Source organism: Manacus candei, unplaced genomic scaffold, assembly GCF_025592945.1.
Source record: "Manacus candei isolate 608988 ecotype Guabito, Panama unplaced genomic scaffold, ASM2559294v1 h1tg000023l, whole genome shotgun sequence".
NCBI classification, from domain to species: Eukaryota; Metazoa; Chordata; class Aves; order Passeriformes; family Pipridae; genus Manacus; species Manacus candei.
The window spans coordinates 18,447,495-18,464,996 of NW_026138071.1; the positions used below are offsets into that span (position 1 = coordinate 18,447,495).

The 17,502-nt window shown below is 46.7% G+C and overlaps 1 protein-coding gene across 1 annotated transcript in view; it reads left to right on the top strand.

Annotated features, from left to right (window-relative positions):
• Positions 1-10,088: 10,088 nt before the first annotated feature.
• The window catches only part of CCNYL1 (cyclin Y like 1), a 34,869-nt gene continuing 27,455 nt past the window's right edge, over positions 10,089-17,502 (top strand). Inside the window, exon 1 of the mRNA XM_051786890.1 lies at positions 10,089-10,549. Within this exon, the coding sequence (XP_051642850.1) occupies positions 10,300-10,549 (250 nt within the window). The 5' untranslated portion in view covers positions 10,089-10,299. The remainder of the gene's footprint in view (positions 10,550-17,502) is intronic.

Consider the following 17,502-nt stretch of genomic DNA (forward strand, 5'->3'; position numbering starts at 1 on the left):
GCCCCGGCGCTGCCGCAGAGCGCCCGGCCCGGCCCCCAGCGCCGCAGCCCGCGGCGGGCGCGGCCTCCTCGCACCGCCCGGACGGGAACGGCGGCGCCGAGCGGCCGGGCCGGGGGGCGATCACAGCCCGGGCACAGCGGGCCGCGCTGGGCTGGGCAGGAGGGTCTCCGGAGCGCTCCTGCCCCTCAGCCGCGACGGGAGCGGGCCGGGGGACAGGACGGAAGGCGACCCGGGCTGGTGCGGGGCTGTGCCCGTGGCCGGCGCTGGGGAGAAGCCGCGCGGTGCCTCCTGCGGGAGGCTGGGCCCGGAGGGGCTCCCGCGGACCTACTGCCACGCCACAAGGTACGGGGGGAAAAGGTCCCACGCCCTGTGGGACACTGCCAATGTCCCCGCAGCCTCCCTGCGGTGCCAGCCTCTGGCTTTTGTTTCGGGAGTCTTTGGAAGGCAGTGCAAAGGAAGGCGTTTGTCCAGCCCACCGGCCTCGTCCTCCACTGCTGGCACGGAGAGCATTATCTGTGCGAGTGCTCATCACCAGCCTGGAAGCGGTCCCTGGGACTGGGTAACCATGGCAAAAACAGAGCAGTTCTTCTGCATCTCAGTGGAGCACTGACCAAGGCAGCACAGGCAAAGCTGCTCTGGGCTGGCGGTGAGGTGGTAATGCTCCTGTGGCGCTGTTTGTGCATGGGCTTCTCTTCACCTTTGGCTCCATTTAATCTCTTGTTTGGCAAAACAACACAGTGCTCCTCTCCTTTGTTACTTGAACTAGCTCCAAAGACTGCTAAAGGCCATGGGAGAGCCAGGGAAGTGTCCTGGCAGCCCTTGCGCTCTGGCTGCCCGGAGGCCGTGCTGCAGGTACTCCACAGAAAGGCTCGGTGCCTCTAGCTGTGCTCCTCAGCCCCTGGGAGCAGGGCAGGGGGCAGCACACCTTCTCTGCACCCATCTCCAGAGGCTCTGTGGCACCGTGGTATATCCCAGTGACACCACCGATGGGGCAAGGCCAGCCCTTCGAAGCTGGGGAGCCTAACAAGCTCCAGAAAACATCCCCACTCTTTCCCACGGGGAGCAGCAAATCTGACTGGCAGACAAAAGCAAATGTGGTTGCATCTAAATACTGGCAATTTCAACAGAGTGGGACAGGATTCATGAAAATCTTTTTCGAGAATCATTACAGGCTGCACAGGGGTAACAGGAAATAAAGCTTGTCTTTAGGGTTCTGCTACTGTAGGAGAATGGGAACCAAAATTTCACTTGCCCCAAACCAGTTCATACTTGAATTATGGCAACTCAGACTTCTCCTCATAAACATGCCAGAACGAGTGTGATGATTCAGCTTACTGTGGTTTTATGTCCTAAAGTACTGGTCCCTTGCCACTACTGCTTTTGAGTTTGAAATTGCTTGTGCTATTATCTCGATTATTTTTTTAATTATTTATATAGGCAGTGTGGGAAAAGCAATGAGAGTGATTACACTTGAAATGAGAACTCTGTTTGAATGAGCTTTTGAGTCACACTGTGCCTAAACTACACCATCAGGCAAATAGAGGAAAACTCCCAAATGGCACAAAGCTTTGGCCTCTACCTCCAGAACCACGTCAGCCCTGGGATCTCCAACCAAAATGTGGAGGAGTGTGGCAGGGCTCCAGTGCTCCCAACTGCCTCCTTTCTGCTTCAGAAGATTCGTTTTCTTCCCCTGCAGTCATAGGACCAAGGGTCTGGCTGAAGAGCAACTGGAGTGAAAAAAATGCTGTATGTGAAAATTTATACATTTGTTCTCAAAGATGACAATGCAGCAAGTGCTTTTATCCCAATAATCTGGGTTTGTTAGGATGCCCTGAATGTCTTTGGAGCCCAGCAGATTCTCTACTGATCCTGCCCTGCTTCCAGAAGTATTACCCTTCTTCCCTGATAAAGTTGCTTTGGCACTGACTTCCACGAACCTTAGACCGGAGATCAGAAATTACTTTCCAGATCATAACTGGATAGTGAAGCTTTAAAAGAGAACCAAGTCCACTAGAATTTCAGTCTGGGCCCTGATTCCCCATATTCATTCTAAGCCTACATCTACCTGCTCTTCCCTTTTCCTATATCCATTTTCTAAGAAGATGCAGCAGCTGGGTATTACAGTGGCAGAGAAAGACACTTGGTTTCTTCTACCTTTCCTGACAATAGAAGGATAAGAAAAACTCAACAACACAGAATTATGGCTAAAACAGATGCCCAGAACTGAAATGCTTTTTCTCCCAGCAGGGCTAAAGCTCAGCACAACAGTAAAATTGCGAGAGCATAGCCTGGTTCAGCTTTTAAGCACTGCAGAGGGCTATAAGGATACCTAAGCTGCACATAATCTTGCCAAGTAGGAAACAGCTGACTTTAAGGTAAGCAAGAATGAGTTAAAGTTTAAAGAAACACTGATTCAAGTCCATTCTTACCTAATTCAACTACTTGATAGAGCAGGCATAACATAGCCAACTGTAAGTAAATCCTGCCACCTCGGATTCGAGTAAGCTGCCCAGGGTAATTAAGACAAAGTGTTTAAGAGCGATGGTCCTTGTAATACTTAGAAGATCAAAGAATCAAGTAGATAAGATAGAAATGAGTACAAATTATTTTGAATCTTTACTAATATAACTCCCTTTCTGAAATCTTCTCTTTGCTGCTTGATATGTAAAATCCTCTCTTAGAAATGAACGTGACAGTTCTTGTGATAGTTCTGCAGACGCTGGATGTAGCGCATGGCTGCGCATGGATTTTGGAGACATCCATGGTGGGAAAATACTGCATCTCTCATGCAGTCTCCGGTTACCAAGGCAAACGCAGGTATAAATAGAAACAATCTGGGGTTTTTTTTTAAACTCTATCTAGAAACCTGTGTTGTTGATAACCCTCTAACAGCAACGCCTTATTCCAAATGGTTCTGTTCCATATTTGTGTGGAAACTTCTGGTCATACACATTTAATCCTTTCCTCCCTAAATAAATGGCAGCTGCTTCTGGTTGTCATTCCACTCAGATATAAAAATTTTCTTTGAAGTAAAGTTTGTACAAATATCTGTTTTGCTAAAAGCTTTCATCAACCAAATGAACAAGAGCTAACACAAAGCTTGGAGGAAAACCCAGAAAAGAAAGAGGTCTTTCTCCCTAAGTATCACCATTAAGTGGCCGTTCAAATGACTAGCACTGAAATGATTTAACAGTTTTTACATTTTCATCTTCACCAGTAGCTTCCAGATTCTCCACACCCATGAGATAGATGGGGTGGTGAATAACTTGCTGTTAAATACAAGGGGAATGAGCAGAGATTAATTTGGCTGATGACAGCTTGCAGTTGCAGAATAAAGACAGCTTTATTTTTATTTATCCAAATCCAACTGATTTGGATCATCTTTGAAACGAATGGGGTGAATTAAAAATAAAAATTTAAGTTTCTGCAGAAACTGATGGGTTATCAGTAGACCTTACAACTTGCTGCTTCATCAAGATCCTTGCAATAAATGTTAAATATTGAAATAAATGTATGATTTGTGTCATCTCTGTTACACACAGAGTTACATTAAACAATGGAAGTAATGATCAAAAGTATAAAGATGTATAATTTCATAAGTGCTTGAGCTGAAATACAGGAAGTTTCTGCAACCTCTGAAGAGGGAATTATTCCCATCAGTAACATTACATTCACTCCTTCAACCTTGCATAAAGTGTCGTATATAATCATCACGTTTATTAAAATGTCTTCTTACAGAAAGATCACTTAGCTTTTAGTGGAATTATGTGACTGAGCTCTCAAAGGCCTTGCAGGTCTGAAAACTGACATTATTCTGTATTTTTAGTTAAGGCACAAAAAGCAAAATGAGTAAGTTGTTCTTCACAAGCAACCACTGCATTCTCAGCTGCACTTCATTTGCTAGAAACCTCCTCCACTTATCACTGCGCTTTCAGATGTCCACAGACCTACAGCCTTACCGACATCTCCAGCTGCTGGACTTCCAGGCCTTGGGATGCCATATGTTGGGTCTTGTGACAGAAGAGTTCATAATCCACTGGAGCAAGGCTGACCCGTGAGCAGACATGGGTGCACACAGGGAAGGGCTGCTCCAGCAGACATGGGTGCACACAGGGAAGGGCTGCTCCAGCAGACATGGATGCACACCTGGAAGGGCTGCTCCAGCAGTGCTCCCGTGAGCACAGGGCTGTGGTAGGGAAGCAGCTAGGCGGGGCTGTGATTGCCCTTCTTTCCCAGCTGCTTCTGTACCCATCTCAGCTGGCTGATGGTTTTAGGCCAGAGTAACATGCGTCTGGTGTGTGGGATACTGGAAAAATGCTGCAACACCTCCCTTTTATGGGGTCTGCATATGCATCTAGAGGCTTAACATTAGGTGGCCAAATTTATGATGTGTTGTACAGGTGCAGTGTTAGGTAACTGGAGAGGAAATTACAGTGCAAGTAATGCACTGTATTAATTTAGGACTAGTTAACAGCAACTAATTTAAAACAATTATAAGGACAAGCAGACATCAGCTATAGCATTTATATAGATGCAAAGACATCTGCCTCAGTGCAGAGGTTACCCTTTTAAAAGCAGGAAGAATCCAAGTTTATGAAAGACGGGGTGGGGAGTGTTAGCGTTATTTGTAATGGTATTGTCAGTGTTTCTTGTCTCAAGTTCTTAGAAAGAAAATCCTTCAGACAATGGAGAAGATGGAAGAGTCAACTCTAAGCAATTCCAGGTACCTTAAAGCTAACAGGAAGGGCCCCTCAGCGCTGCTTTCCAGCCTTTGGTGGCCCAGGGTTGGATTTAAACGTGCAGAAGTTTACCCTAAACAAACTTGCTGCAGGGCTTACACATGCACAGTTAGACTTTTCTGAATAAAGTCACCATTCATGTTAATGTTTGTGTTAAAATACTGACAAGCATTTTCCTTTTCCTCGAAGGAAATTTGAATCCATGACCTGCAGTAACAGGTATTTCTAATGCTTGATACATCAAAATGGTTCTGCCAGCCCTCTGCCTAACAGTGCACAAAGTACAGCTTTGCAGGCCTCCGTCCTTCTTGGTCCCAGCACATTTCAGATTCTCTTCCCAGGCACTAAGTCTCCATGAACTCTACTTTAGTCTTTGATAACTTTATTTTACCTTAAGACAAAACGAAGGCAGGAGCAGAAAAGAAAAGCTAAAGTAGAGAAACGTTAACTCCCACATGCTGGTGCTGTTGGTATCCCTGCAGCGATCCAGATGCTGTCATGCCAGCCAAGCAGCCTCTGCATTGCCTGCAATGACATCTTAGATTGCTGCAGAGGCAAAAGGACGGATTTAATCAATGACAGCAGCACTGCAGTCTGTCCTTACACTATGAAACACAGGCTCCCAGCCCTGGTTTGCATGTATTCACTGCCAGCCAGGAGATTTAAAAGTGTGAAAATTTAGGGCTACTAAAAATCCACCTTGTGTGTTCTGAACAACCTCCCTGGTTACTGTTTTTCCCCCAAACACTGGAATATTCTATTTCCCTAACTACAGTTTTGCTCCAGGCTTTTTCATTTAAATGGCTGTAGTCTTATGTTACTTGTCAGCTTCAGGAGACAATCACACGTGCAAAATTTTTGTCCTGTCAGCTGGTAGTGGTTTTCAAAACAGGATGCCTATTTTTCCCCCCATTATTTGCAACAGTGAGACACAGAAGTCTGAGCTTTTGTTTTCAGTTGGTTATGCAGGTTCAACCTGGTGAATCATTCTTCCTGCAGCTACATTTCCAGGAAAAGACAAAGGCCTGGCTCTTCTCCAAGATATCCAAGTCAGATCAGAAAGCACTCCTTCTCCCACAGCTGGGACACTTTCTAAGAAGGGAGAAATTGATAAAACACATCCCAGAGCTGGTGTCATCACCCTGCAGACAGGCAAGGAGGTGCATGGCCTTGGAAAGGCATGTGCAGTACTAAGTCAGGGTGAAGATAATAGCAGAGTTTACTGGATTTAAGATTCTTGGCCCTGTGAAGCACAAGCATGTGCAAGGAGCCATTCACCATTTCTGGGACTGATGGTTACTGTGAAGCTGGATGGTTTCCGGAAAATCCTACAATTTCATTTCAAGCACTTTAGACTCTCATCTTGTTGCAGTTGGTGTGGACAAGAACATAGCCTTGGAGTTGGGAATTTTTCAAGAGCTGTTATTCAGATAGAAGCTGGTAACTATGGTTTCAGACGTCTCCTCTCAGGGATACTGCTGCTCGCAGATGAAGGGAGGCCTGGTTTTTCATGATGAGGCAAAGGGCTATGGGCTTGTGTGGTTGTGAATGCAAGCACTGAGCTTTCAGAGAGGGAGTTAAATAAAAACATGCACAAATCTGCCTACACGTAACCATTGCAGGAAATGTGAAGACTTGTCTGAGAAGTGGAGTTCCTTTGAATGCATGCAGACACTGGCTCACATGTACTGGGCAAATGGGCCACGTGAAGAGACAGAATTACCTTACCTTTAAGCCCACAAGCCAAAACACAGCTGGTAGCACTAATATTAGTCCTGTCAAGCCTGGCAGTCTTCATTTGTTATGCATCCTGCAAATAATTATACATATAGTTAAGCTTACAGCTCAGAAGCTGCATTCAGTAGTTGGCAGGGCATGTTCCTCGCTAGTATTGCTCCTCTGACTTCATTAGACATGAGGAATGAATCTTTTTAATCTCTGCATATTGGGAATATAGGTTGCTACTCCTTTGGTCATCACTGAAATTTGAGTTAGGGTTTGTTCCAGGATCCTGCCTGGCCTTAAAGGCTGTGTAGATTTCTCCTGGAGATTACAGCAACTTCCCCAGAGGGCTTGAATTAGAATTTGCTTCCCACATTTTGGAAAGTTGCTTTCCCTTTTGTGAAAATTAAAGCACCTGTGAGCGAGGGGGGGTTGCTGCCCACTGGCTGCCCTACTCAGAGAGAAGGGGTGGTAACTGAGGGTCCCATGGCACAGACCTTTCTTCCTTGAGCAGAATGAAAAGGGCTTGCATCCCAACAGTCCGTAGTAAGCTATTTTCAGCTCATGCATTCATTATTGCCAAGATCCACCACCCAAAATGCCTACTTAAGTAAAATGTGGAACTAGGTACGTGCTGCCCATTGTACATCAAAGTAATTGATTTTTTTAATAATGGAAACTGTCCGATGATTCACTGGGGTAAATCAAGCAAACCAGTAGAAAGATGAGACAGAAAATAGGAAGAGAACCAGGACCAGTAATAAATCATGATAGATGGTATTCAGTATATTGCTGTAGCAGTAAGTCAATAGAATGCCAAGCTGCATAAATAAAAGAGAATGTGTTTCATCTCTGCAGGGTGTTGCTTAGGCTACACCTATTAACAGGATCACCTGGTTCTGCAGACAGTACACACAGCAACAGGTTTTGCCATATTATCCTGATAAATCAGATCTGTATTAAGATGTAAAGAGTCACTTTGCCAAAATGAAGGGGGAAATGAATATTCCTCATTAAGGCAGCTAAAGAAAAACATGCACAGATATGAAAAATTACTCTTTAATGGTGTACTGAGGTATGTGGAAGCGTAAGCTTAACTTCTTCTGGAATGACGTGGAGGTGGAAGAGTTTGCTGTTTCTGTGATTTCCAGGGATTAAAGTCATCTTCCTCTTGCTTAAGACCTACAAGAATAAGGCTACACAGGGAAACAGACTACTGATTTCTTTCCTCCCTCTGCTTGTTTTTATAAATCCTGATACTCCACAACAGTGCTAGCGCAGGGCAAGAGCGACCTTCATCTCTTCCCCCTTGCAGCATTACACAACAAGAACAAGTATGAGACCCATGGGAAACTTCAGCCTCTGGGAGGCAGAGGAACCGCAACCTTCACACTCAAACAGCAGTGAGACACGTCACAAACTCCAGCCCCTCCAAGTTCCCAGCACTTTTTATCTATCGGCACAAGTATGTGGGTTTTGGCTGTTGCCCTCGATGGCTGGGCCCTGGTGCTTATCTGCCTGGTGAGCCACTCTTGCTCTCTTCTTCACCCTTCAACAAGGATTTTCCACTGCCTAAAACCGCAGCTTAGGCAAAGGACTCCCTTGAGGCTGCTGCAAAGCCGAGAGTTAGCAGAGGTCCCAGCTTGCTGCTGGGATCCCACCGGGCACTTGCTGTGGCTGAACCTCCCTCCACTGAATCTGGGCAGCCCCACTGCACTTGCTACATGGCTGCAAGGAACAGGACAGATGTGGTTTTAGGCATGGGCACTCAGCATGGCAGCTGTCTGGCTGAGGTGTGCAGGTTTGCTTGTGACTCCCACCACTGCTCTGGATGGAGCAGCTCGCCTCTGCTGGCACTGAGTCACTGGAAGGGGCCCAGCAGTGCAGCAGGAGTGCAGCTTTCTCAGCCACTGCTGCTCTTTAAAATAGTCAGCCAGGTGCAAACAAGGGAGGGTATTGCTCTTCTGGTGTAAGAGTAAATTACGCCAGTTTTCATAGTACATAGTGCAGATGTAAGCCAGTTCTTATTCTTGCTTGGGAATTAACTTCACTAAACCACACCAACCCTGTAGCTTCTTCTCTTTCCCTACCATCCTCACCAAAAATCAGTGGGTGCAATGCCAGAGGGAAGAAAACACCTACTTGTGAATGGCTATTTTGTGTGAAGCCTCTTTTTCCCTCCCTGACTCAGGTCAGTCTCCTGCTCCACCCAATGGTTAGCCCCTGGCCCTTCCCAGAACTGGGAGCAGGACAGGACTCACCATCCTACAGTTTTCCAAGCAGAGTGCAGAGGCTGTAGAAGGATATTGGGCTGAAGTGGTTCATAAAGTGCTGAAAGCAAATATTTTCCAAGGCCCTCCTGTAATCCACAGTGAGGTCAGATTTCTCTGAAGTAACAGGGCTTTGCAAACTGCCAGTAGCGTGTAGAGAGGCTTAGCTAACACAGTTCAGAGAACTTGCTGGCAAGTGAAAAGGTGTAATTCATCAGTTTGAGGGAATAATCCTCATATAAGACTATAAATCATTTGGTTCATCCCTTTATTGTGCCTGGGATTAAGTGGCACAGCATCTATGACTTCCTCTCTTCAAAGAAACTAGGCATGGTTTGCCTGAAAATTCTGCATCTGTGATCACATGGGAGAGCCAACATTAGGATTTGTCCTACAAAATGGAGTAAAACCCTGAGCCTGCCTATCTCTGGAATACCTGCCAGTGTGATAGCAGTGTTTTGTAATACTTTTGTGTGTTCTTAAGTCTTCTGCAGAGCCACTCTTCTTATCAGGGGCCAGAGTTAAATTTTTGTAGTGATAGTGAGGTGATGCATTGCAGAACGATGCACGTTTTGTGTTTATCAGGGCCTCTGACTGCTGTGGGTATCTCGCCCTCTAATCCATCTTCCCTGGAGTGTATTTGAACATTCCAGTCCTCTGAGAGGCTCTCAGGTAGCTGAGAGTCACTGGGCGAAAACGCGGCTTCTGAGGACTCTGCATACAGCCTCTGGGAATCTCGGCAGCCATGTGGAATGCCTCCTTCCCAGGTGCCCGGAGGTAACGCGCACAGCAGCACATGGTGAGCCCTGAGCACCGCTTGTGCTGCGCTCCGAGGGACAGAACCGCTCAAGCCCTCGAAGAGGGGCGGCGCGGAGCCCGCACAGCGCGGGGAAGACTCGCAGGGGCAGCGCCGACGCTGCCCGCGGCCCCCCCACTGCTGCGCGGGGGCAGCGCGAAGTAGCCGCCGGCACAGCACTCCTGTTATCACTCCTGTTGCTGCAGTCCGCAGTGGCTCCCCGTGCTGTCCCGGCGCTGTCCCGGCCCCGTCGGTGTGTCACTGTCACTGTCCTGTCCCACCACTCCCGCAGCACGTGCCCGTGCGGGCAGCGCGAGCCCCCCCGCGGGGGGAGGAGCCAAGCGGGTGGTGACGGCAGGGGGCGGGGCCGTGGGCGGGGCCGCGGCCGGCGCTGCGTGTGCGGGTGCGCGTGGGGCAGGCGGGGGAGGCAGGGCCTGGGGGGCGCGGCGGCGGCGGCGGCGGCGGGCGCGTGACGATCCCCACGCCCATTGGCGGAGCGGCCGTCACGCGGCGCCGCGGCGGGCGGTGATTGGGCGGGCGCGGCCTCCCCCCCGCCCCCCTGGCGGCCGCTCGCGCGAGGCCCGCCGGTGTCCGCGCGCAGGAGGCGGCGCGGGGGTCGCGCGGCCGTCGGGGCGGGCGGGGCCGCGCGCGGCCGGGGCGGGGGCGGCGGCGCTGAGCCCGCCCCGCGCTCCGACCCGCCCTCGCCCGGCTCCCCTCCCCCGGCCCAGCCCGGACCGCGCAGCCGGGGCCCGGCGGGGGAGCGCCGAGCTCCATGGGCAACACCGTCACCTGCTGCGTATCCCCGGACGCCAGCCCCAAGCTCAGCCGGGCTCGCGGCGGCGGCGGCGGGGCAGCGCCGGGGCCCGATCGCTGGGCGGACGCGTACCAGGCGGCGGGGGCGGCGGCGGGCGGCGGCGGCGGCGGCGGCGGCTCGGGGTCGGCGGAGGCCGAGTCGGGGGACTCGGATCCCGGCGGCGGCGGCCCCCACCTCCAGCACATCAGCGACCGGGAGTTCCCGGATGGTGAGCGGCGGGGCCCGGCGGGCGGGCGGGAGCGCCGGGCCCCGCATCGCTGTCCCCGCGGTGCCCCCGCTCCGCCGGGGGGGTGCCGGGGGGCACGGGCGGCCCGGGGCGCGGCCCCTTTGTCCCGGCGGCGGGGGCAGCGCGGCCCCGCGGGCTCGGCCCGCGCCGCGCCCCAGGCAAAGTTCCCGCGGCTGTCACGGCGCTGGCACAGCCCCGGCGGGTACGGGACCTCCGCCCGACGGACGAGCCCGTGGCCTCTCGGCGGGTCCTCCCGGGGCGAGGAGCGCCTACCCTGCCATGGGAGCGCTGCCCTGCCATGGGAGCGCTGCCCTGCCATGGGAGCGCTGCCCTGCCGGGTCCCCGGGGAGCGGGTCCGCGAGTCCGGAGGGAACGTGGCGGAGCCCCCGGGCGCTCCCGGCTAAGGGGAAGAAGTCTGGCTGCTCCTTTCTGTTTAACTAGGGAGTCGTGACTCAGTCGCAGTGTTCGGGCAGATCGCAAAAGCTGCTGCATTTCCAGTCTCTGTTGAACAGAGGAAGGAAGAGGGTGTGTGGGGAGCAAGGGAATTAGGAATTACAGAGATTGTGCATATGACATCACCGTGGCTGGACGTGGGTAATTTATACTCTGGCTGTGCAGGGCGCTCGGTTATAGCTGCGGACTCATTACACCGCTGTTCCCTGTCGCGTAGCTCTCGGTGTGCCCGATTCGCTTTCCTTGGGCTCATGGGAAAGTGCGTGTTTGCTGCTCAGATTGCTCCCAGTTACACCTGGGGCACTGGTGCCACACAGACTCGCTCTGTAATGCATCTCCTCCCCAGACGTGCCTCGAGAGAGCTGGCAGGGCTGTGCTGTGCTGTGGGGAGCTACCAGACGTGTAACAGGTTAGGGGTGCTCCTGTCTGGCCTTGTGTTCACGTGGTGCTGTACCCGTACAGGGTAACAGCTTATGATATTCAAAACTTAGTTTAATTAACAAGCGTCTTGCCGTTCTGCTTCGTAATTATAACCACACCTATATGATGTCTGTTTAGTTGAAAAAAGGTAGCCCGTCTGACATCTTTTGTGTACGATGCATACAATAACAGTAATCACTGTCATCCATACCTGAACTGAAGAAAAAAATTTTTGCAGTCAAACTGGCAGCAGCAGAGTGTGAGGAAACCTTTGGAAATGGAATTATTAAACTTGCCTTTTTCTGCACAGCACCATATGGTGCAGCTGTTCCAGAAATGAGATGGAACAGTCAGCCCCTTGGATCTCTTCTGAGACAGCTGTGCAGTGCAGCAGTAGGAGAAATTATGTTTGCCATCTAGGAGAAATAAACCTTTATTTCTGCAAGAAGATATTACAGAAATCTCTAAACTCGTTAGGGGAGGAGGAGCTAAACTCTGTAAAAGATTCTAGTAAGCCAAGCAAAAATGTCTAAGCTTACCAAATCTGCTCAGGAATAAGGGTTGTATTTGTTTGAATCTTTAGTATGTGATCATGTCAGCAGTGCTAAGTAACTAGACTTAATTGTGAATTCATCCAGGTGTCAGAACTGACCTTGAAGTAGGGAGGTATTTAATTTTTTTGAATTTGCAAACCCGAATAAGAGTGTATAGTCCAAGAATAAGATAGCAGCTGTCTATCACAAATTTTACTTTTTTGGCTATGGAATCTTTAGTCTTGAGGCAGGAGGTTATCCTAAAATTAGAACTGCATAAGTAGTACGTGTTTTGGGTGATTTTAAAGATTACTTTAACAGTGGTGTGTGGTTCACTATTGTCCTCGCAAGTAGATCTGCTACAAGTGACAGATGCTGTTCGGGTTTCTCTGATTGATACTTTTTGCACCCCTAAAGAGTTACATCGAAGTTTGATGTCTTTATTAAAATACAGTTATGGACGGCCAATATTAGAAGTAAAGCTTCTTGTGTTCATTTTTGAATGTTATAAAGCGCTGCCTGGATAGGATTGAAGCAGTTAACTTCAGAATGTGAAGCATTATTTGGGAAGTCTGAAATCAAGTGATACGGAACAGGCCTTATAAAGAAGTTTTAAGTGATACTGCTGTTTAATTTAATACCTTCTATGAAATAATAGATCTGTAGTATACCGGATAGCTATGCCTATCCCTCAAACTCTAGGATGTAAAAAGTGTCAGCATACCCTAACCATGCAAGCAGCCTACATGTTTCTTTGCTGTTGACTACTACAAAGCATTAGTTTATTGCTACAGTGGTAATAATCCAGTGGTTTCATTTGGGGGGTAAAATTTACTTCCATAATTGATTAATGTGTAATTTCACAAGCTAGCTAAGATGTGAATTTAGGCTATAATGGAAGGCTGGGAACCTACTGACTGCCCTTTTCTTGAATGCTTTTGGCAGGGAGAAAAGAGAAAGCTGCAAGGAAAAAAAGTCAAGATAATTTTGGCTATTTTTGTTCCATGCTACTCAGTTCTAGAAGTTTCTAAGAAAACAGCTAAATATATCAGAAAGCTAGCATCCAAATGTGATGGAGATGTTTCATTCCTTAAATTTCTACCTCTGAGTTGTTTGTTGTTCTTGAGTCTGTCATAGTACTTTTGCACTCGTTTTGCTAAAATGTAATGTTTTGGTTGTATCAGGAATGCAGAAGTTACCAACTGAGCTTGAACTTTTTGTTTTGTGTTGTTTTGTAGCTTTTTCATAGCAAGTGGAATGTGGTCCTTGCAGGTCTGTGCTCTTAAATGAGAATTATTCTGTAGCTTCTCCAGCACAGTACTTAGCAGGCACTGCTTTCCAGTCAGCATGCTGTCTGTATCAGATCAGAATTAAACAAGAAAAATCTCACTTTCTCAAAATGGGCAGATTATCAAGTGGTATTTATGTAAGACAGAAAAGGAGTGGTAAGTGAAATGGAGATAAAACACACAGTGAAACTGAAAGTTTAAAGTTTCAACAAAAGTTCATTCAAATGGGAAAGGTTTGTCAGATCCACTACTACCAGAAAATATGAAGGATGACTTCTATGATTTTATGGTTATCAAGATCTTGAGCCATAACCTGTTCTGTGCACATTTTTTCAGAATGAGAAATAAGCCTGTATTTGTGGTTCAATATGCTAAGCCAAGTTGTGTTAAGTAAACACAGCATCTGCTAATCTTTATTTTGAGCTTTTTTTTTTTTATGTGAGTTTTTTGTGGTTATTTGGGGGAGATCTTCTTATGGCTGACACTTTCTTGCCAGATCCCTATGTTTAAACATAGATCTATTTTTTCATAAATTCTTTGATCCTTGGATAAAACTAGAACAAGACTTTGCTTGGCAGACGTGTCTCACTTATATTTGAAAACATTATCACCCTCCAGCGTTGCTGTTTACAGAGTCCATCAGTTTTGAGCAGAGGTTTGCCTGATTCCCTTGAACTAAGGGGAAGAATGTTGACCTACTGAAGTGATGGGACAAAGTGACCTGGTTCCCTCATCTGAATAAAGGGGATGGAGAATGACAAGGGAAAAGACAGTCAGGGATGAGGGGGAACAAAAAATGGGATCAGGAGTGGAGATGAGTGGGATGTGGTCCTCACAGAGGTTAGATGGGAAAGCAAATGGAAGGGAACTTTGAAGAAGAGAGATAAAGTAAGTGAGATTTACTTGACCAGGCTCAGACTAGTGCCTAGAGTAACTCTTGAGGCAACTGTGAGCCAGTGTTTCCTTTTTCAACGGCCCCCTTGCTCCCTAGAGGCTGAACAGGGAAAGCTTCAGGCTTCCTGCATGCTGCAGTTACTAAACAGTCTTGAAGATGAACAGATATTTGGGTATATTGATTGTCTGTGATCTGGTTTCACTAACAGCTTGTCTGTAAACCTCCTTGCAGAAGGTCTAAATACTGTTCATTTGTTCCTCTTATATAATTTCAGCTTCAAGCATGTGGGTGGAGGGTTTTTTCCTGCGTGTTTTTTTTTTTTAGTTTGGGGGTTTTTGTTGTTTGGATTTCCTTTTTTTTTTTTAAGTCCTAGTTAAAATGTTAGTAAGTTAAAACACTTCAGTGCAAGGAATCAGCTTTTTGATGCCAGCAGTTTTCACCACAGGAAAGGCTTAACCATCTTGTGTTGGTTTTTGTGCCTCTGTATTTGAAGGTCTGTAGCTGCATAGGCTGACAAGTACCATTGTCTAGTATGAAGCTGGGGGTGAAAACCAGATGATGCTCTGGTACCTTTTCTGGTGTTCCCTCTCTTTCCCTTGTAGTCACCGAGTTTTTCACCTAACCTACACTCACTCTTCTTTCCCCATAACTGTCAATATCTCTTTTCTAAAACTGACTAGACTTTAATTACAAAGGTATTTGTAGCAGTTACAGATAGTCTGTGATCTTGACAAATGTGAAATAATTGACTTCTGTAAGCCTGAAACACCTTTCATGTTGTTGTCTTAAGCCACCTGATACCATGGCCTTTAGAAATGATCTGTGAAGTACCTGTAGTGGAAATGACTGAATCACTAAGTCATCCAGAAACAGCAAGGAAATTGATCTACAAATTTGGGAATTGGAAATAAAATAATTCATTGCTGTACTATAGTATTTGTGTTTCTGTTCTTAAGCTTGGATACCGCTGGCAACTAAGGAGTCCTGTATCCTTTTCTCTCTTCACTAAATCTTGGAGGCTTCTGCAGCAAGTAAATTTCTGTAAGTGTTAGGTTTTTAAGATTACTTGATGTGGAACATACATACATGAAGCTCATATGGAGGGAGACTGATCTGTTTTTTTAGTGTGTTTCTTCAGGCTTCCAGCATAACAGCTGTTATAACTGAGAGATTTTCATAAAATGGGAAATATTGAAAGGACATATATGGCTAACCTGAGGGGTTTGATGAAACTTATAGAACTAAGGAAACCGAATTAATTTTCATCTTGACTTTTTTTTTTTTTTAACTGTTTCCATGTAACTTATCTCTAGGATCCTTTTCCTCTTCTGGCTTTCTTTAGGAGATTTGCTGTTTTCCCTCCTACCTGTCAGGGTAGATGTTGTAGAACAATAGAAGTTCTGTGGCTAGATGTATCTGTTCTCTCAAGTGTGATCACTGGTGAGGTCATACCAAAAAGCTGACTAACAGGGGAATGAACTCTTGCTCAGCCAACAAAACACAAAAACCTGCTCCTCCCAGATTCGCATTACACATTAAATTAACATTTCTAGCAGTGTTTCTTCCACATACAAGGAGAAGGAAGAAGTTACTGTGGGTGGCAGAAGGAAAATTCTACCAAACATTAAGAACCCAGACCTTGCATCTGTAGATCCTTGCCAGCAAGCTCATGTTGAGATTTATAGATCTATTTCTTTTTAATTAATTACAGCTAGAGTTTGAATGTGCACTTTTATTTCACTCACTACAAGAATAATACTTTCAGAAGAAAGCTCTGAATGTTTTGATTTCAAAAGACAAAGGAGGATGCTACTGACTTAAAAGAAACTCAGTGCTATTTATTTAAATGTGTAGTAAAGCCAGATGAATAAAACTGAAGATCATACTTGCAGGTGATGCAAATACCAGGATTACCTTAACAGCTTACACAACCCCCCCCCAGTCAGCCAGGTAGCATTCTGCAGTGTTTGATGAGCTGTGTGTGCATAGCACAGCTTTGATTCTGTTTGGAGTTCTGAAAGGGTCTTGAGTCATTGCAGTAATCAAACACAGTTGATTTTTTTTCCAGTGTGAAAACTAACACTGTCTTGCCATCAAATGTGTCAATCAGGCTCAGATTATAAACTGTTGAATGTGGATGGCTTTTGAAGACCAAAAAAGCTTTTCTGAAAAACTCTTGGACATGTTTTGTTATGCAGATAGTTATTTTTCTTTTATAGAAAAAACTGCAGGTAAGCTGAGAGTCCACAAAGCTGCTGTAAAGAGTGACTGTGTTTGAGCTTGTGCCTAAAATGGCACAAAACTTGATGACACTGCTAACTTTCATAAAACCCCAAACTTTACTTGAAGTTTGCAAATGTGAGCAATTGGAAGAGGAGAATAAACTTAACGTGTCAGTCCATCCAGTGGCATATGACACCGGGCACACAGTACAGGGCATCATATTTTGGTTATCTGCAGATACCAAGTGAGACTGGAGTTTCTGGTACTCACCTATTTTTCTTTCTGAACCAGATCTTGTAAGTAAGGCAGAGGACGTGAGGAATTGTTATGGGAAGGCTTTCCTTACACTTGCTGTTGTCAGCATGGATCTAGGATTCTAAAATTTGGTTGCCCCTTGATGTGTACAGTTGGAAATCTTTGTTTTGGCTTATCAGTTAGAAAATTAGAGCTGTGGAGTTCTGCTTTAGCTTCTGATGGTAGTGAATTGTGTTATGTGTGAAAGTCAGTGTGGAGAATAGAAGGTGGAACCAGTTGTTTCTCCTTGTCCTTTAAATGGCCCTACATTAAATGGAGTACAGGAACTTGTCTCTAACAAAGTGTTAGTTGCTTCCAAGACCAAGCTTGTGAGCTACTGTTTTCCATCTAGTTCCAAGATAAAATCCTAGGGTCATCTCGTTTACCACCGTTTTAATTTGTCCTGCTTTCGATGCGGAATTTGGGGCACTCCTGACACCCTGCCTTGCTACAATCTGTGGAAGTGCTTATAACTCCGGCAGATACATCACAAAACACATGGAAGCCTCCGTGACTCCGGTCCCAGCAAGGCTGGGTGTTGTGTTGAGTGGAACAAATCTCTTGGCCATGTTTTCCCAGCAGGGACTAGGGACAGGGTGCAATAGGATCATGCTGGAATGTCCTCTGGAGGCCGAATATAGTGGTGTGGATCCTCCTGCACTTTAAGAAATGAAAGATCACATGTTAATACTGTATTGACTTTTTTCTTAAACCACAGAAATTAATAGATAACTTAACCCATGGGTAGTTCACAGTATTTAATAGATTGCAGTTTTGTTTTCTAAATTCTTCTGATTTTAGTAGCAAATTTGAAATGTTTGCTGTGGC